Source organism: Crocodylus siamensis, chromosome 4 (assembly GCF_052110815.1).
Source record: "Crocodylus siamensis isolate JL-2025a chromosome 4, ASM5211081v1, whole genome shotgun sequence".
In the NCBI taxonomy this organism is placed as follows: Eukaryota; Metazoa; Chordata; order Crocodylia; family Crocodylidae; genus Crocodylus; species Crocodylus siamensis.
Genome location: NC_143398.1, coordinates 1,753,489 through 1,773,185, shown reverse-complemented (window position 1 = coordinate 1,773,185; position 19,697 = coordinate 1,753,489). Strand labels below are relative to the sequence as shown.

General features: G+C 54.3%; 2 protein-coding genes across 9 annotated transcripts in view; one reads left to right on the top strand and one right to left on the bottom strand.

Annotated features, from left to right (window-relative positions):
• The window catches only part of SBF1 (SET binding factor 1), a 95,087-nt gene extending 90,852 nt beyond the window's left edge, over positions 1-4,235 (top strand). For all 3 annotated transcript variants that reach the window (XM_090041394.1, XM_090041396.1, XM_090041395.1), the window contains 6 exons: positions 385-618; positions 772-882; positions 2,063-2,277; positions 2,360-2,447; positions 2,760-2,891; positions 2,986-4,235. In XM_090041394.1, the coding sequence (XP_089897520.1) occupies positions 385-618; positions 772-882; positions 2,063-2,277; positions 2,360-2,447; positions 2,760-2,891; positions 2,986-3,084 (879 nt within the window). In that variant the 3' untranslated portion in view covers positions 3,085-4,235. The remainder of the gene's footprint in view (positions 1-384; positions 619-771; positions 883-2,062; positions 2,278-2,359; positions 2,448-2,759; positions 2,892-2,985) is intronic.
• A 1,902-nt stretch (positions 4,236-6,137) lies between these two features.
• Positions 6,138-19,697, bottom strand: part of PPP6R2 (protein phosphatase 6 regulatory subunit 2) — a 154,658-nt gene continuing 141,098 nt past the window's right edge. For 5 of the 6 annotated variants that reach the window (XM_090041388.1, XM_090041393.1, XM_090041389.1 and 2 more), the window contains one exon: positions 6,138-18,410. In XM_090041388.1, coding sequence (XP_089897514.1) covers positions 18,359-18,410 — 52 coding nt within the window. In that variant the 3' untranslated portion in view covers positions 6,138-18,358. The remainder of the gene's footprint in view (positions 18,411-19,697) is intronic. The other variant, XR_016441666.1, reaches the window with a different exon arrangement.

Below are 19,697 nucleotides of genomic sequence, written 5' to 3'. Positions count from 1 at the left end.
CCCGGGAGGCAGGGCATCAGGCCAGCTGCACCTGGGAGCCCTGTGGGGCAGCCAGCCCAGGCGTGGTCCCTTCCCTGCTCTTCTCCGCAGCCACCAGGGCTGGCAGCCGGCTCAAGAGAAGCCACCGAAGGTGTCTCCTGGGGTCACTGGACTCCAGGGGCAGGCTGGCCTGGGGGGCGACCCAGAGCTTGGGCTCTGGCTCGAGCGGGGAGACCATGCTTGGCTGTGGGACGGGCGGTCCTTGGCATGGCCCCGGCTTGCTCCCACGGGCTCCGTTGGATGGAGGCTACCAGCATCCTTCGTCCATGCCTGGGTCGCCGTACAGGGTTGGGAGCAGGGTCATTGGGTGCCCCCGGCCCACCCTGACCCCAGGCTGCTCCGCAGGTGCTGAGGCCCTACAGCAACGTCTCCAACCTGAAGGTGTGGGATTACTACACGGCAGAGACGCTGGCCGAGGGCCCCTCCTACGACTGGGAGCTGGTGCAGGGCCCGGCTGAGCCAGCCGACGAGGCCGAGCGGCAGGAGACCGGCGCCCCCCAGAGCAAGCGCCGCATCATCTGGCCCTGCTACGACAACCGCAGCCGCATGGAGCCTGACGCCATCTCCAAGCTGCTGGAGGTCAGCGGGGCCCTTTTCCACCTTCCCCGTCTGCCCGCCCATCTCTCCTCTGGGCTCCAGGGGGGTGGCCGGGAGCAAGCAGAGCCTGGGGTGGGGATTCCTTTCCTGCCCCAAAATAACTGGGTTATCCCCCCACCCCTTCCCCACCCCCAGGAGCTGCACAACCTGGAGGTGGAGCTGGGCCACATGCCGGAGCGCTGGAAGGACACGTGGGACAAGGTCAAAGCCTCCCAGCGGACAGAGGCCCGGCAGGAGGGCAGCAGGGTAGGTCCCTGGGCAGCTGCATGGCAGGAGAGGGGGCTCCAGGGCTGGAGCTGCAGCTTCCTTGGGGTCTGGACTCGGCTCCTGGGGGACAGGGCAAAGCCAGGCCGGGTCCAGCCTGTGGGAGGCTGGGGAGACCCCCAGAGCGGAGCTGAGGCTCCAGCCTTTCCTCCAAGGCCTGGGTGGGGGTGGGTGAGAGGGGGAGGCGAAGCTCCCAGCTGCCCCCGCAGCGAAGTGAAAACCAAGGTGGCTGTGAGGAGCTGCTTTAGGATCTGGCACCACAGAGCGAGCAGACAGCTCGGCCGGCACAGTTCAGTGGAGACTGGGGTGAAGTGATGTGCACAGGCAACAATCCCTGAACTGACCCACGCTGGGACGGGCTCTGCGTGAGCTAGGACCACACAGGACGGAGACCTGGGAGTCCTCATGGACAGGTCGCTAAAAACACCAGCCCCATGCTCAGCAGCCGTCAGGCAGGCAAACAATGCAGCAGGGGCGATTAGGGAGGGAACCAAACAAGATGGAAAGGATCACAATGCTCTTTATACATCCCTGGTGCGGCCACACAGTGAATGGTGCACCCAGGTCTGGTCGCTCTACCTCCAGCAGGAGAGAGAAGAGCTGGAGCGGGCGCAGAGACGGGCAGCGAGGATGAGGAGCGCTGCAGAGGGGCTTCCCTCGGAGGGGCTCACGAGGCCAGGCCTGGGCAGGGCAGGAGAGATGCTGGAGGGGGCAGGAGAAGGGGTCACAACACAGGAAATGGCCAAGAGAAAGTTCCTGGGGATCGATCATTGCCCGTCTCTCCCCAGACAAGAGCAAGGGGTCACAGCATGCAACTAGCAGGGAGCAAGCTTAAAATTAAGACAAGGAAATTTTCTGAGCTAGCGTGGCATTAAAGTGGGGGCTCGTGGCCACCAGCTGCTGTGGGAGCCAAGAGCTCGGCCAGATCCACTCGGGACTGGACACAGGCTTGGAGGAAAGGGGCGCGGGGTGCTCTGGAGCAGGGAGCGAGGGGCACGGCCTCCGCATCAGACCAGCCTGGACCTTAAAGGCTGCAAGAGAGAGGAACAGGGAAAACCCTGCTGAGACCGTGTCACTCTGGACACCGGAGCCTGGGCAGGACGGACCTGGGATTGACCTGGTCCACGGCAGTTCTTCCATTCTCATGCTCTCCCCCCTGCAGATGGCCTCCAGCTCGCTCCTGATGTCGTCCAGCCTGTCACACCAGCGGCGGTCGCTGGGTATGTACCTGCAGGAGCCCGGCATGGGCTCCACCCTCAACCTCAGCCTGGACAGCGACACCAGCAGCACCTCCACCCCATCCAGCGGGAAGCAGGGCGGGCGCCGCAGCACCAGCACCCTCTACAACCAGTTTCAGATGTCGGAGAGCGAGAACAGGCAAGCGGGGGCCCAGGGAGGGGCGGGCGGGGGGCCGCAACCCCAGCAGAGACCCTGACCCGCCGCCTGTCCTCACCTGCAGGTCCTACGAGGGGTCGCTCTACAAAAAAGGCGCCTTCATGAAGCCCTGGAAGCCTCGCTGGTTCGTGCTGGATAAAACCAAGCATCAGGTATGGGCTCCCCAAGCTGTGGCTGCCTGGAGCCGGGCTCGTGCTCCACGTTTGGAGCGTCTGACGATTTGGGGTGTTTGTCCATGGGGAATGGTCTTCCGCGCCAGTGCACCACGGCGCTGTCGGCTGGGCCGTAGCACTGTTGCAGTGGGAGCGGGGTTCTCCGAGGGCTGGAGAGGACGTAGGAAAGGGGTTCACATCCAGCGGGAGGGAAGGCAAGCGCCACGTAGAGCTGTCTTGCTCTGTCCTGTTGGACAGAAGCCAGGCAGGGCCGGGGCCGGGAGTGCCTGACATGTGCCATCCGCCCCGCAGCTGCGGTACTACAACAACCGGTCGGACACGGAGTGCAAAGGCGTCATTGACCTGGCCGAGGTGGAGTCCATCACGCCGGGCACCCCCACCATGGGGGCCCCCAAGACGGTGGAGGAGAAGGCTTTCTTCGATGTGAGTGTTGGCCCGTGCGGAGCCAGGGCTGGGGTGGGCATGGGGGACACAGGCAGCTCCCAGCCTCACCCGCCACCTCCCTCTGTCCCCGCAGCTGAAGACAACGAAACGTGTTTACAACTTCTGCGCCCAGGACGTACCGCTGGCCCAGCAGTGGATCGACCGCATCCAGAGCTGCCTCTCGGACGCGTGAGCCTGGCACTGCCGCAGCCCCCGGGCCCTGCTGCGTGCCCAGGCCGGGGCCATAACTGACTAGAGAGGAGGCGGCGCCAGCGGCCTTCCCCCCCCCGGCGAAGGCACCTCGTACTGGAAAGCCCTGGGCCTCGGCTGAGCTGCGGACGGCAGCAGTGGCCTGGCAGCATCGGTCTGTTACACTGCGCTAGGACCTGGCTCACGGAGGAGGCGCTGGTGAAGCCATCCTGGGCTGCTAGAGAAGAGCAGGAGCTGGCAGGGATTCTCCTGGAGGGTGGGGGCACCACGCCTGCTCCCTCCGCACCCACCGGTGCCCTGGGACCATCCCCCCTGCTCTGGCTAGGACCCCCACGGCCCCCAAGCGCTGGGGGAAGCCGAGTAGCACAACTTGGGCATGGGCCTTTGCCCCCAGCAGGGGTGGGTGGCTGAAGGCCACGGGCTGGGGCTTGATGCCCTCCCTGACAGCCTAGGCTCCCTGGGGTCCGTGCCTAGAACAGGGGGGCAGCCAGGGCAGCGCAGGACCTGGCTTGGGCTCTTGAGCCGTGTGTGGGGGCATGATGTCGAGCTGTTTGGCCTCTGCCCCGGGCTCCTCCCGGGCCACTGAGCTGCCCCCAGGGGTAAGGGGAGCTCCTGGCTGCTGTGCCCCTGGCTCCTGCCCCGCAGCCCCCACCCTGCCCTGCTTTTTGCTGTAACTTATTGCAAAGGGGACGGGCTCCAGGTACAGACGCGAGCTATGGCACTTCTCCTGCCCGCAGCCCCGGCCAGGCTCCCTCGCGGTGCTGGGGCGGGCACGGGCACGGGCAGCGCATCCCCCTAGGGCTGGGACCCGGCCCCATGGTCGCTGCCTTCCTGCCATTGCCTGCTGAGCCTGGGACAGGACCCCCACCACCCACAGCCCTGGCACCGGCCGGGGCGCAGCCCTCTGTACAGTCTTAACCCCAGGACCCCTGCGCCCCCCACCCTGCACGCCTGAACCTGCCCGCCTGGCAACTCAGGATGCAGGGTCTTTTTTGTAACTCCCCGGAGCAGTTGTAGATGATCGGAGTTTCTGTACAGTGTGTGCGAGCCGCAGCGGCCGTGTTGTGTCGTGCCCACAGGGGAGGGTGTCTGTCCGCACAGAGACTGATGGGGTTTAATAAAAAATTAATATGACACATGGGCTGCCGCGGTTTCCCCCCAGGGGCCAGGGCCTGATTGCAGCCGTGGGCATGGGCAGGGGCAAGGACCCTTGTTCACAGGCTCCGGCCCACGTCCTTCCTGGGATCTTGGTGCTCATCCACTGTCCTGCAGGGAAACCCTGAGCCGAGGAGAGCAGCGGGGAGGCAAGCTCTGCCCCCTCAAGCTCCCTCCTCGTGCCCTGGCAAGCAGGACAGCAGAGCTCCTGGTCATGGCTCTGGTTTGGGGCTGGATTGTCACAGGAGCTGGGGAGGTTGACGTGAATCCCTGTGCCTTGGGCCTAGCAGCAGGATGGGCACGTGCTCCTGCCCCTTGCATGACTGGACAACCAGCCTTGCAGCTGTGGTGGGGTCTGGGCAAAGTCAGGGGCCCTGGAGCCACCCCCTGGGCCCAGTCACAGGATCCACGTGTGCTTGGAGCCCCAGCACAGGTAAGTTGAGCAGCTGGGGCTGGATGTTGCCCCTGCACACAAATGCAGACCCCCTTGGACCTGCCCCATGCAGCTCGGCCTAGGATCTCTCTCCTCTCCCTGCCCTGCTAGCCCCACCTGCTGCACCTTGCCGGGTCTCACCTCTGGCTCCTGGTGAGACCCTGCCACTTCCTCAGCAGTCATCAGGTGAACTGGAGTGGCCCTTGCCTTTGACATCTGCATATGGGGAGCAGGGCTTGGTTGGGGGGATGCTGATGTGTCCGGGGGGGGCGGTCCTGCCTGAGGTGCTGGTGCTGTTCCAGCCCGGGATGGGGCTGGGCCAATGCTCCTGCAGGGTCCTGTCTGGAGGGTCTTGCCCTCAGGCTCAGCCCCACGCTGCACGGGGGCAGGAAGGGATTTCTCACCCCCCAGCTCAGACTGGGGGGGTTTCCCTTCCTATGCAGTGGGGGCTCTGCAGTGTCCATGATCCCGCCCTTGCAGCAGCAGGACCTTGGTGGCCAAGACCCTGCTGTCATGGTGGTGGGGGCCATGCCTGGGGATGCCAGGGCCAACTGCTGTGCAGCTCGGAGGTCAGACGGGGTTTATCTGTGCTGGTTCGGAGAGAGCTGATCCTGCCTCAGGAGGGCTTGGACAAGATGTGACCTACGCCTCCCCGCTGGCCCCATGGCTGCAGGCCTACCTTCTTCCTGCAGGCTGAGGCTTGGGGCCTCCGCGAGCAGCAAGCATAAATGCAGCGGGCGTTTCAGGCCTCAGGGCACCGAGGGCAAGACCATGACTGTGGAGGGGGGGCTGGGGGCTGTCAGCATGGAGACACCAGCTGTTCCCAAGGGCCAGCTCAGCATTAACCCCCAGCACAGGGGCCTGGAGGATGCGCCTGCCCACAGCAGCTTCCTGTCCTCCGCGCGGGCCCCAGGCCGGACAAACCCTGGGGGCTGCCACCGAAGTGTCTTGCACTTGCACTCCCCCCGTTACAGGGGTGTAACACTCTCGCTCGTCCCTTCTGCCAGCCGCCCCAGCTGTAAGGGCCTGCAGAACGGTTGTCCCTGGCGGGGTCACATCTGCCACCCTGCACGGTTCCTTGTCCCGTTCCCTGCCCGTGCGGTGGGTGTTGTTGGAGCAGCATCTGCCCCCCTCGCACCCACCAGGCCTTTCATCCCTGCCGCGCCGCGGCTGAGCAGGGACCCGGCTGCACTGGGGCAGGCCGACGGCACCTCAGCCCTGTCCGTCTGTCCTGCCCCCGCAGCAGGGACGCTCCAGGTGTCCGATAACCGTGGGCACTGGACAGCTGCACCCCCAGCCTGGAGCCCGGCCCGGGGGCAGACAGGACAATACCCCCAGTCGAGCACCCACTCGGGGGCCAGGTCCCAAGCCACGGCCCCATGCTGCCCGCGGTCGTGCCAGGCCCAGCAGAGCCGACCTGCGGCTCGAGAAATCCACGGCCCTGGAGCTGCATTTCGAGGTTTTATTGATAGTTGGAATTTACAGCCTGGAAGGACGACAGAGGGGGCAGGCGGCTGCGGGGCTCCCAGCTTGTTTTGTGTTTTTTTACTTTTCTCTTTTTTTTTTTCCTTCCTTTTTTACAAAAAAAAAAAGAAAGAAACCAACCCAAATTACCCCAAACCCGCCAGCATAGGTTTTACAATAGAAAAGTTTCAACAGTCAAGAGACTCAAGTACATCTGGAATTACTCAGAAAAATAACGTGAGGGAAAAGGGGGAAAAAGGCAGTATGTTTAAAACTCTGTACCTCATATATACACATAAATACACAGACATTGCTTACAAAGACCCAGGGTCAACGTTTAAGGGCAGAGAAAAGGCTCCCCCATGTCATTGCACTGAACTCGCCAGCCCTTTGCTGCCACCCCCCGGCAGACGAAAAGCCGCTTGCACCGATCGTGGACCGCTCTTGCCGGACCTGTCTTACATGCAGGCAAGTGTTTCTTATTGCTATCGGGGCTGCATCCAGCAGGCCTCCCTCCTGCCTCCCGGAGATGCGCGGATGCTCCCTGGAAGCCCTGTCCAAGCCCAATTGCAGGCCCAGCGGGAACCTCGCAAGCCCACGGGCTGGAGGTCCCACAAACCAGAGGCAAGTTTTCAGAACGAGCCCCCCCTCCATGTAAGTGCCCGAACCCCAGGTGAAAGGCTCAGCGTGGCCGGGTTCAAAATTGCTTGGAAAACCTCAGCCCATTTGCTGAGCTGAAAATCCAGCTCTGAAGTAGACACGGATACACCGTCTGCGCTGTCCCCGTGGGTGTCTAGCACCGCCCTGCGGCCTGGGCAGCTCTTTGATGGATTAGCCCCCTCTCCCATGGTTGGCCCCCTCTGCCCAGCGCGGGACTCCAGCACCACCCAGCATCACGAGCAACGCATGGAGAGGACAAGTGTCAACGTCCCCGGCTGCTGGGTGCCTGCGACAGAGCTTTGCTGTGAAGCCAGAACCAAAATGGCGTGCCCCGCAGCACAGCCCCCCAGAGCTCATCCTGGGATGGGAGTCATGGGGAAAAGCAAAGGATGCCATCAAGAAGCACCAAGCGGTGTGCAAGATGGTCTGCTGCTAGTGGGGAACGTGCAGCTATCCCGAGCGCTTTAAAGGAGGAGGCCGTCAAAGGTCTAAGGAGCATGACGAAGAACCGCTAAGCCCGTGGCCTGAAGGGAAACCATTAGCAGGCACACCCCGGGGAGGCCACGATCCTAGGTGTCCCGACTCGCAAGAACAGGCCCGTTCCCAGACCGGAAGACGTAAGAAGCAGCGAAGATGTAAGATGTCAGCGGTACTGCTGCAAACGCTGGTCTTTTTTAAGTGCATTTTCACCTGATAACGTCCCTGTCACATGGATTTAATAAAGCAAGGACTCAGAAGGTGCTGGTGCCACAGCGAAGTTGGGCCAGCATCGCCTCCCGGGTCCCCCCGGCACTCCCGGCCCTGTGCAACTTGCTGGGCTCCCAATCATTCATGCCCCTTGTCCGTGGACCTCGTACCTATGTGGGATTCTCCGTACCAACAATTAAAACGCCAATCAAGAAAGACGCGACACGCAGCCCTGGCACTTCTGAAAAGATTAGATTTAGGACCACCTTTTTAGAAATCGCCACGTATGATCCCCATGTACATTAGCAACTGGTGTGTTACCCGCTCTGAACTGGACTGCGCCAAACCCCCAAATGACTTTTCTAGTCCAGGAGCCCCTTAAACCCGACCTGGGGTCCTTCTGGAGCCTTCCCTTCATGCCCAGAGCGCCTGCCACGTCGCCAAGTGTGGCCTGGTAGCCCCAGGGCCTGCTGACTTGTCCCACACAGTTGTACCGCCCAGTCTTGCCAGCTCCCAGACCAAGCTCTGTTCCTCCTCTTTCCCCGGCACGGTTGTTACCACGAGGTGGCTACGTGGGGGGGGTGATCTGTGAAAACACTAAGGTTGGGTATTTAACTAGTCAAAAATCACCAATAGATCCAAATAATACACAGAAAAAGCACAACCTTTCCATTAAAAATATGTCAACACAATAAAAAAACATATTTCTTTCAAACTGTAAAAAAAATGTAGGTTCCCCTCCGCCATAAAATTGCTATAATCTTTGACCAGTCAAAATTATGAATTGTTTGGTGGACAATAGTTGACCGGACAGTTGACCAGCTTACCAAACCTAGAAAACACAGCGAAACACTGAAGCAGCACCAAAACTAAACCAAAAACGGGACCGTTGTTCTTTCCTCTAGGCCTGCACGTCCCTCGCAGAAGCAATTCTTTCTTCAAACCCCCAGCTCTTTTTGAAGTGAAGTCCGCTCCCGTCGGTATGCTACGCGCCTCGCGCCTCCAGTCAGGTGCGCAAGCCCAGACTGGTCACGTCTTCATCCGAACGGAGCGAAAAAAGCAAGGGGTAAAGTTATGTCGGAGGTAATGCTCTCAGAAGTGAATTATGGGGAGGAGGGAGACCTTGATGGTGTACCACTTACAAATCTGCCACAGATCCCCCAAAACACACACACACACCCGCACACCTAAGATACACAGCACTCCCCACCCCATCACCGTGCTGCCACTCCCGACCAAAGCTTCACGCGCTGCTTTCCCCCACGTGCTAAGTCTTTGGAATCAAAGAGCAACCGAGGAAGGGGAAGGGACCGGTCGTATTTCAGACCTCTTGCCTATTCCGGCTTTGGAGGCCCAAGTTTAAGAGCTGACTGTATGCCCGGTGGAAACATCCCATTCAGAACGTAAATATGAGTAACAGCTAAAAATCAAATACTTGGGCATGAGTTTTTAATCACTTTGTCATCGTTTTGAACAGTCTGATGAAAAGCTGGCTGCTATTCCACTTAGATGATACTCACCCCACATGATGAGTGTGGCAATTAGCAGTATGCAAGTGACACGACTCGAGTTTTAATGTTCTTGTCATCGCAACCACCTGCGGACCACAACAGGATTTCTGGTATTTTTTCGAGGGAAGAACCAGTTCCCTCGGCTAACGCCCTGTACTTGGACGTAGCGGGATTCCCGGTGCTTTCACGGAGGGGAACGCACTCCATTTCCTACACGCAGAGCCCCAGGTTTCGCCCGTGTCTCCGGTGTAAAGGATATTTACCGAGAAAAACTGCAAAGGGCCACTCAAGTCTTTAGAAACGGCTCTGCCTTTCCCACGTCCCCATACGTTCCTACCGTGTATTATTCCAGGCCATTTTCACACCACGACCCAAAGTCCCAAGGTGTCTGCAAGGCAAGTCCAGGGAAGCAGCTAGCCAGCAAGGAAAATGGAAAGGGTCCTGCTGAGCTATTTTTCTTTTCGTTCCAGTGGGGGTGGGCTGGGAAGGTTTGGTGAATTCATAAGAGGGGAGACCAACATCTTAATTTGAGACAGGCAAACGAGGTCAAAATGACACCATGCCTTCAAGGGACTCACGACCTGTGTTGAGGCCGTGGGAGAGACCCCAGAAAGCCCACAGCGGGGCAAAACGCTCGCGATGCTCCAGACTCCCGTGCGAAATCTCTGGGTTTGTCTTGTGAATCACCTTCACAGGCCTCAGGGGCAAACATCGCGTGGTACCGGTTGAGACTCGCCGGCTTGCACCGCGTCCTCACGACGGGGAGTGGTTTGTAAAGCAGCCACTAAGTGCTGCGCCCAAGGGCTCAGGCCTGGTAGCAGGGCAGCATGGTGATCTCACTTTTCCAATAAGGGAGTACCGGATAAGGGCCTCCGCGCAGAAGTCTGAGCAGACTGTGCAGCATCCGTGAGAACACCGGGGCACCTTGGTAAATCACATCCATTATAGCTTCAGTTAAAACCTTTTCTCTCTGATCGTGCAAACACAAGCACGTGCAACATGCGGGTGCAAAGCAGGCTTGCTGCCAACACAGCACTTGTTAGGCAATGAAAATGTCCGCGCCAGAGCTGATGCTCCAATCCTGACTGCAGCATTCAAGGGACCTCAAATGATTCGGAGTTCTACGAAAGGAAGTTGCGTTGCTATTTATGAGCTTCCAACATGCCCGGAGTTCATCTGTCCCTGTCTGGGTGCACTAAACAATCCCATTTAGGAGCTACTTTCCTAAAACACGGCAACAGTGTCCTGCTGCGTAAACAGATCCTATTCCAAATCCGGCAATGCGGGGAATCCCTTTGCACCAGTTAGGATTACCAGACCTTTGAAAAACTAGATTAAAAAAAAAAAATCGAAACTACATAAAAAAGGCATTCTCCTTGAAGCTGCAGCTGAGATGCACCACTGCCCACTGAGCATCACTTACGCTGTCCCCATGGCAACAATGTCCAGCAATAAAGCTGGAAAGGGTCCTTAGGAAGTCAACGGGAGATAGTGCAAGCCCAGTGGTGGAGAAAAACCTTAGTGCCCTTCCCTCAGCTCAGCCAAAGCCCTGTCTACCGACGGACCATGTCCTGCAGTGCCTAGTACTTTGGCACAGAAGCCCTATGCAAAAATCAGCAGCAGTCACTGTGGGGACAGATTCAAACATGAAAAATCCCGTCAGCACGACTTCCCTGACCAGAGGAAACCGGGTCTTGTGTGAGCAGGCAGGGGAAGATGTGGCTGCTACTTATCAAGCTGTTCCATGAAGACAGGGCTATTCCAAGCCATCCCAAAATGCACAAAAGACAGATTCACACAGCTGCACCGTTGGGCAGCCTTTCATGGGGTTTAGCTTGTTGCAGGTAAGCCTAAGGTGTGCTCAGACCAAGCAAAGGGGCACGGAAACCTGTGCACTCCCGTATCACCTTGCTTTGAATCTCTGCCAGATTTTGCACAATATTAACTCTATCAGTCTGAAATTCACTGATATTTCAGTGGTTTCAGCGGGATTTTTAATTTTTTTTTTTGGTACAATGGAATCGAGACCTTGCAACCACATGGCTTTATAACAGAGTACGAGTTCCTGTCCTTGCAGACTAAAGAAGAAAAATCCACGAAGCAAACGATTTAACCCATCTGGTAGCCCGTCTCTCTTATGCAAAAGCCACCCCGGCAGGTGGCAGGTCCCAAATCACCTCTGCTCGATCAGTCAGACCAAACACCGGACAGGATGCCTGGAAGCTACCCGAGAGGCCCACTGGGATCATGGAGCATTTCTGCTCTGAGCTAGCAGGGTCCCCAGCTACTGACAGCCTGGGGTCTAAATCCAAGGTGTGGATCGAACTAGCAAGACCCGCAGCTGAAGACTGGTCAGAGCTTGGGAAAAAAAAATACCACGGGGTTTTAAAGGTACTCAGCTGACGTCCCACTCAGCATCTGTACACCTGAGTGGTGCATAAGTCTCGCTTTCAAAAATGACTTGGGCATTTAGGAACAGAAGCGTCTTTGCAAGTCAATAGGTCTTGAGAGCCCAAGTGCTTAGGTCGCTTTGGAAAATGAGACCTATATGAAGTGTGGGTTGAGATGCGGCCCCCCTCACAGCCAGACTATAGACTATGTCAGGTAGTCTGAGCAGTGGGGCTTCAAAGCATCCCTCTGTATGTCGAACTGGGACACCGCGCGAAGGAGATGGACCGCAGAAGGACATGACCCTAAAGGCGAGAGAAAGTAACCCTCACTGAGAGGCTACAAGCCACCAAGAATGCCAAATGTTGCGGTAAATGCTGTTGGCTCAGAAGTATATTTAAGAAAATATCACAGTGCCGCTAACTGATCATTTTTCAGCTCTTCGCTGTTTTGTGGGCACGCTTTTTTTTTTTATATCATTTGACCCAGCTGAGCCCATTTGTAGAGGACCGCTGGATTGCACCGATGTGTACAGGTGGGCAGAAACACACACGCACTCTCTCTCTCTCAAACCCCTGAGTCGGCCTCTGCTATTCTTCAGCCATTTCCTGCAGGCTGTGAATATTTCTTAAAGAAAAAAACAAAAAACAACGCCCCAGTCACAGAAAACCTCTGCCAATTGTTCAGAAACGGTGGTTAAAAGAATGAGCTAGTGATGTCCAAACACCCTCAAGTGGAGCAAGCAGCACCGTACAGCACCCCTACGCTGCCAGCTCACCACCGTACCCTTGAACAACCAGGCGCGTGTGATGCCACGCAGCTACCTTGGCATTATTTTTGCCCATGACGAGCCCTCCTCCTGCACCAGGTAAGAGAAAAGGAAGAGGTCGCTTAAGAAGTCAGCGTGTTGGTGTCGCAAGATCCATCCAAAAGATCTTCTTTCTTGAGATGGCAATGGGGAAAGGACAAATACGTGAATCGTGCTGGCCCGGCAAGCTTGTAATCAGAGAGAAAGACTCTTTTGGACCGAGAATGAAGTGCTAGAGCTGCAGTCGCAGAGAGCTGATGTTGGGGTGAACAAAAAAGAGAAATAAATAAAAATCAAGAAACCATTGTGAATGACAGGGTTCATTTTGCTTTACAAAAAAAAAAAACAAAAAACCCAGCTGTTTGGAAGGTGAGCAGAGCTCAGTAGTTCAGGGCGAGACCACTGCTGTGGGAAGAGCAAGAGGAGAAGAAAATCCTATTTTTACTTTGGCGGTTAAAAATGATGAGCTGCTGGAACAGCAAGCTGAAATCTAGCTGAAACAACTCAAGGCCACAGGTATTACACTGCAAAAAATCAAATCTCTTTGCTTGTCCCATCACTGTCTTCCAGGTGACCGTGGCCGGCAGCGCTCGCAGGGGACCCTGCAGACACCAGAGCAAAGTTACTGCTGCCCCACTCAGATGACCTGACAGAAGAGTGAACAGGGGCTGCTCACATCTCCCTGGGGCTGGGGCTGGGGCTGGGGCCACGCCAGCGAGATGCAGGAAAGGAGGCACGACACAAAGGGAGACAGAAAAACCCGCCCTGCCCAGCACAGGGTCGAGCATCCCCACACCCTATTTTTAGGTACAGCTCCAGCAACTGCTGAAGGAGAAGGGAGATCGGGGAGCTCTGGCTCGGACAGGCTGAGCACCTGGGCCGTTCTGCAGGGGACTTTCAGGGACCAGCTCCTGGGGATGGCTGCCACATGGCCTCTTGCCTGACGCAATTTGAGGACTACCTTTGAGAGGGTTTCAATCACAGCTGGCTGGGACTTCTATGATCGCAGCAGATAATGAATGCAAACTTGTTAGCTCCTTGCTTTCCTTAAATTCCCACCTACCTCCAAACTTCATGCCCCACCACCACACAACCCCAAACACTTTCACTGACAAAGTCGATACGTGTGAGTTTTCCTAACTGAATGATCTTCAGAGGACACTACACGGCTGGTCTCTGCCCAGAGTCTGCCTCGCACTGCTCTTCCAGCTGCAGCATGATAACTAAGCAGTGAAAATGGGATGATAAAGAAGCTCAGTTGTGTTGCTGATGGGTCCTCCAGCTGTGGGCATGGGATTTTATAGCTGTTGCCTTGGGATCTTTTGTGGACAAAGTATTTTTTTTAAGACAGGTGAGACTGATCACAACCCACTTAATTGCATTTCTGCAAAGGGATATTTTATTTAAAACCTGAACTTGGAAATGAGGGCTGAAGGGAGCTCAGGAGGGCACATCTAGTCCAACCCCTGCTCCAAGTAGGACCAGCCCCAACTACATCAATTCAACTTCAATTTTTCCCCCATCATGGCTGTATAATTTGAGAGCGGGCCATACCACTTCACAGGAACTCACACCTGAGAAACGGACCCCTGCTCTCTCAGGCTGTAAGCACAGGTCTCCTTGGTACTGGCATTCATTTTCTGTATTTTCTCTGGCATCTGTTCCCCAAATTCTGCAGAGAGCAACTCGAAAGAATTTGGATAAAGAGCTCTCTCTGGACAAAGGCAAGGCAGGTACTCTGAGGTTACACATCCCCACCCATCCAGATCGGCCTTGTACCTCTCTACTGTGGGATTATCTGACAGAAACCCCCCAGAGTTTTCCCTTCCACATTCATTTCTTTGCCAATGTAATACCCTGGTCTTGAACAGAGCGGTCATGGATGCTTGAAAACAATCAGCTGACACCACAGCCCAGATGGCTCCTCAGTACAAACACTGCCGAAAGGAAGAAAGGATTTTTTTCACGGTACAACCAGCTTTAAGGAGAGTTGTTGTTAAAATCCACAAACTGGTAAATGCCAGCTGAACTGAACAGGTTTCACTACCAAGTGTGCAACCAAGTCTCCGGCTTCCAATGTGAAAGCACGCCGGCAGGAGGAGTATTTCACAGCAAGGGACGTCAAGAGCAACAATGCTGATCAGTCCTTGCACAGCCAATGCACCCTGATAATTATAATCCATTTTCAATGCCCTCCTGGGTTCAAATCATTCTGCTAGACCACCCGGTATGAGAGATTATTTCACACCAAGCTATGCTCCATCAGCTTCGATCTTTCCCAATGAACGTGGCTGTGCTATCGAATGTGTACTGGCACATACACACATAGTTATCGGGATCATTGCACTGCGAGGCTCCACTTCACCTGGTTTCATACACTAGTATCCCTTTGTGTGCATGTATAAATATACATGGCATAATAGAGACTGCAAATATATCTCTACACACACACACACACACACACACACACAGAGCAGTATACAGTCGAGACTAAACGAATTATACATACAGATATGGGCAGTTTTTCTAACTCCTGAATATTGAAAGGGAAGGAGAGAGTTGAAGCTCATTTTTGCCTAGTCTTCATTGCTGTCTGGCCAGGTATCGCACCCAAGTCTAAGATGATTTTTGAAGGATACAGCTGGGTATAAATATATCCACCTTTGATAGTATTTGCCTTGCTCCCGCCCTGTGCAACACTTCCTTCCCAAAACGGTGCTTGCCTACAGAAGACCAGGAGAAATCGCACACCTGTGATGAAGAACACCAACAGTATTTCCCACGTGCCGCTGCAAATGAGTGAACTCTGTAAATTGTAAGTCTGAGATTCCACAAAGCAGGGCACGCTCGCAGAAAGGATTAATTCAACTACTGATCAAGTGACCGAACACTTAAACAACCAGGAAAGGTCGTGTGACTGCAGTACAGCATCCAAATGCCCTGACGGGCACAAGAGAAGGGCTCTCTAGGCAGTAGCCTGAACAGGCTAGGAAAAAAGCTCAGATAGCAATGAGGACCAAAAGAAAAACTGCATGTCACGAGCTCAAGACCAAGAAACACTTGATCTTCCCATACCCTGATTCTCAAGAGGAAGGGAGTTCAATTTATGGACAAGAGAGTTGTGCGTGTATAAGGACAGGCAAGGGTATCATGACCTGATGGGCTATCAAGGGCGAACACACGCGCCAGATACCTTCCAGCTCAGTCTGTTGGGAGATGGCAAATAGGGCCAGTGAGATATAACTCCCAACTCAAAGCCCCGGAATATGAAGGAATCATTCGCCATTAGAAAAGCAAGAAATCTTGTGCATTTCTACATGTCCAAGCACGTACAGGATGTCTAGCCTTCAAGGAAGTGAGGCACGAGTGATCAAGTTCACTATTTCCAGATAAAGAGCCCTTAAAATAAGCCATACCATGCCATGGGGCTGGGGTCTCACTCCTTATACCTTCTGGACTGGGCAAAGCTATTTATTGTCTGTATTTTAAATCATTTTTGCAAGCTCTCAATTCATCATGGACTCAGAACCAAATGCTAATGAATAAACACAACAAGTTGGTAATGTGCAGCATAACTTCATGCATCTTGCTGTGTACTCCAGCAGCTGAAAAGGCACCAAGCTACGAGACGTCTCAGACTGAGTCTGCTGCAGGTACTCCCCTGACACCTGTCTGAGTGATCCTAGCCACATTGTGCTTTGTTAGTGACCTGCAGCACAGAAATGTCATTTTTGGGGGGCTAAATGGAGAAAACTGGGAAGGAGCTTTTGGCCTTCATGGGACTTTGAAACTCAGTCAAGGTTTTCAGTGAATTGCTGGGATCAGCTGCACTTGCACTGCATTTGGTAAGAAGATTTTTGCGTTTAAGTGGTTAAAGTCATAAAACAATTTTAGGAATGCAATACGAGATGCCTAAAAGGGGCCTGATTTTTAGAAGCTAATACACATTAGTCTCCTGCAGAATCAGACTCTTAAGACATCTTCACTTGAGCACCCAGAAACAGAGGTACCCACATCAAGCAATCACTTCCAAGGAACAGGACTGGTCTTCGGCAATCAAGGGGACTCACCATCACCATGGGTGAACTTCTCTTTTGGCACAATTTAACTCTTAATTATTCATTTATAATTATGTAAAGGGGGAGAAGGAGAGAGAGATCTAAGAACCACTAGCTGTGCCACAAAGGGTTTTCCTGGCCAGGGAATCGCAGCTGACTGCACCACTGATGCTCAAAGGCAATCCTCAGGCTGCCCTAGATCAAAAATGACAATAAATGTCAGGGTTCCGTTGGGGCACTTCACTGCCAAATACTGATAATAGGACAGTCTAGCCTGCTGGACTGGGGCAAGCCTCTCCATCACCTTTTAAACAGAACATGGCATATGTGGTATCACAGAGATGAAACCAGAGCACTCTGAAAAGCAAACCTGACTATGGCAAGCGTGCTTTTGCTCATGATGGGAGGCCAGTGCAAGGCACTCTCTCATACTCACAAGGCAGAGTCCCTCAGACCACATGGATGAGAGTATCTCTGAAAATAAGCCATCTAGTTACCTATGTGCCAAGCTTAATGCTTTTATTCCAAAGTAAACGATTTTCCAGCTTAGACCTTGGATTGGGAAAATAAGTGGCATTGAAGAGAGGACAGGTGGGTCTCAGCACACAGCTTACACACATGAACAGTAAAGCCTACGGGGGTATAGAGCGAGCACTGTTTATGGCAGTCTGCTGTTACCGGCACGAGCCCGGAACTGAAGTGGCCCAGCTTCTACACCCGTATGATCTATGTGCACAAGTCCAGTCTGGGAACAAGCTCGTGGCTGAGGCCAGCACACTGGGCTCGACATCAGTGTGGACCTGGGGCAGACACCGGTACAGTCTTTATGCTGGAGAAGGTCCTACATGCTTATGCAGAGGATCCTCTGTTCCAGGGTCAAATACCCATCCTGAACTGACCTTGCTCCCAGGTCATTTGAGGTGTAGTCCTGTCCCCCATCCTGCTCTACCCACTAGCCTGGGAGCAGCGTGCCCCCCAGCCCTCTCTGCGACTTGACTACATGGTGAGTAACAGCAAAAGTCCCATGATGGGGTCGCTTCCCTCTCCAATGCTGTCGCTAGGTACAAAGTGCAAAAGTGTTGCTGTTCCTGCATCCATTAAAAACTTTTAAAAACAGAACAGAAAACCAAAAAAGATCTCCATATGAATCTGAAAACACATTAGTTTCCAAAAAGCCAGCAAGCACCTCATCACCTGGTCGGGCCACGTCTGCTCCTGTCCCTGCATGGCAGCCGTCCCATGCGTCGCTGTCCTCTCAGCCGACGAGCATGACACGCTACCTCCTTTACAGGCTTCCCAGCCCAACGTAGGACGACATCCAGAGGGTTGAGCTTGGATGGCTCGGATGGAAGTGACCAGCTGCTAAAATGGTCCAAGATCCTGCAGTGAACTGTCATGTCGCCAGAGATCAGAGCATGGTGCCATTCACTGGAACGCAGAGATCTCCCGTGTCTCAAGATGGTTCAGTGTTACGCTAACTTTGCTATCTGGCCTCTGGCTTGGGACCATGTTGATATCTTCCCTCCCACCCCACAGAAAAAAATATCCCTCCCTGCCACATCCCGTTTGAAGTGTTTGTATCTTTTCCTCCTATGAAATGTTTCTGATAAGGCTTTATTGCTATACAAAAGCGGTGCAAATGCTGCCTGAGGCAGCTCCATCAGGAACTTTGGTCAGACGACTGCAGGACTTTTTGTGCACTGTCCAAGCCCCAGCGTTAGACCTGCTACCTTTCTGAAGAGAAGCTGAATACTGTGTGCAATAACACTAAGGAAACAGGACTGAACCCCAGAGAGAAAACAAAAAAACCAGGGGAGAAGAAGAGGGGGGACAAGGAACTGAAACCAGGCAGAAGGCTTGCTTGGGTAGGACCCAGTCACTCTGATGACTAACTGATCCATGCTACATTTAGACAATGCAAGTGTCTTTCAGAACAGGTTGTTGGTGTTGGAATCGCGTCTGGTCCTGAATGCCAGCTCTCTCATCAATGCAGCATTTATTAAAAAATAAAATTAAAATGAAAAAAACTGACAAATTGCATCACCAGGTAGCAGCCTGGCCTGGATCACACATGTCCCATTGCATTCGCTTCATCAAGCGGGGCCATTTAACGTGGTTTCGGCACACGGTAAGACCTCTTCCTTCCTACAGGAAAAACAAAGAGCAACATCAGAGAAATGCAACAGCTGTGTCACCCGCTCAGCTTCAAGCTTATTTTAATCCTTGGAAAGTTCCTTTTTCCTGTAGTGTTTACCCCATTCTACCAGCACCTGTTCCTTCTAATAGCTGTGACCACAGTCACTTACCTCTTCTGAATCCCCTCAGGGAACCTGTCCAGCAGGAAGGTAAGTACATTCCTCCCATTTTCCAAAAGGAGAAGTTGTAACAAAGAAGTCACAGAATCACAGACAGCGAGGACTGGGAGGGAGCTCAGGAGGTGACATCTAGTCCAACCCCCTGCTCCAAGCAGGACCAGCCCCAACTACATCATCCCAACCAAGGCTTTGTCCAGCTGGAGCTTAAACACCTCCAAGGATGGAGAGTCCACCACGTCTCTGGGGAGCCTGTCCCAGTGCTTCACCACCCTTCTACAGAGAAACTTTTTCCTAAAAGCCAACCTAAATTTCCTTGCTGCAACTGGAGCCCCTTGCTTCTTGTCCTGTCATCTTCCCCCACTCTGAACAGTCCAGATCCATCTTCTTTGGAGGCTGCTCAGAAAGCTCCTCTTTGAAAGTACTCATACTAAGTATCTTCCAAGTCGTTTGCCCAAATCCAGCAACAGAACAGACATCAAGCCAGGATTCAGAGCAGCGTGCCCCAGGCTCCCAGCTTCACTCGCACCCCTCCTCTGAAATGCGCTGGGTAGCTGAAACTTCGCTTGTCGCTCTACTTCCTTAGCATAACTGGTTTTGCTCTGAACATACCAATCAGACAAAAACCAGATGTAGCACTTCGTTGGGACAGGCAGTGTGAAACAAGGGCATTTCAGCAGGCATGCACGGGCAGAGAAAGATCTTGGACAGAGGAGGAAATGATCACTGGGGGAAGGGACATGGATCTCAAAGGAAAATGATAGTTTGTAGGGTCGGAAGGGACCTGAGCAGATCATTGAGTTTGACCCCCTGCCATGGCAGGGAAGAGTACTGGGGTCAAACGACCCCAGCAAGGTGTTCATCTAGCCTCCTCTTAACCAAAGTGCACGTACTTCAACAATTTGCCTGTCTGCTCTGCCTAAGCTTGCCAGCTTTTTGGGGCAGGGAAGGGCTTAGGGTATATTTATATGGTCCGCAATGTGAGAGGCCCCTAGTCCTGACCAGGTGCTCCTGCAGCAGTAGCAGTAGTTAACTCCAAACCCAAGTTTAATTAAAACAAATCAGTTTAGGAAAGGAAGAAGCAACTAACACACAGTGGGGCAGCAGAAGGGCAGGGATT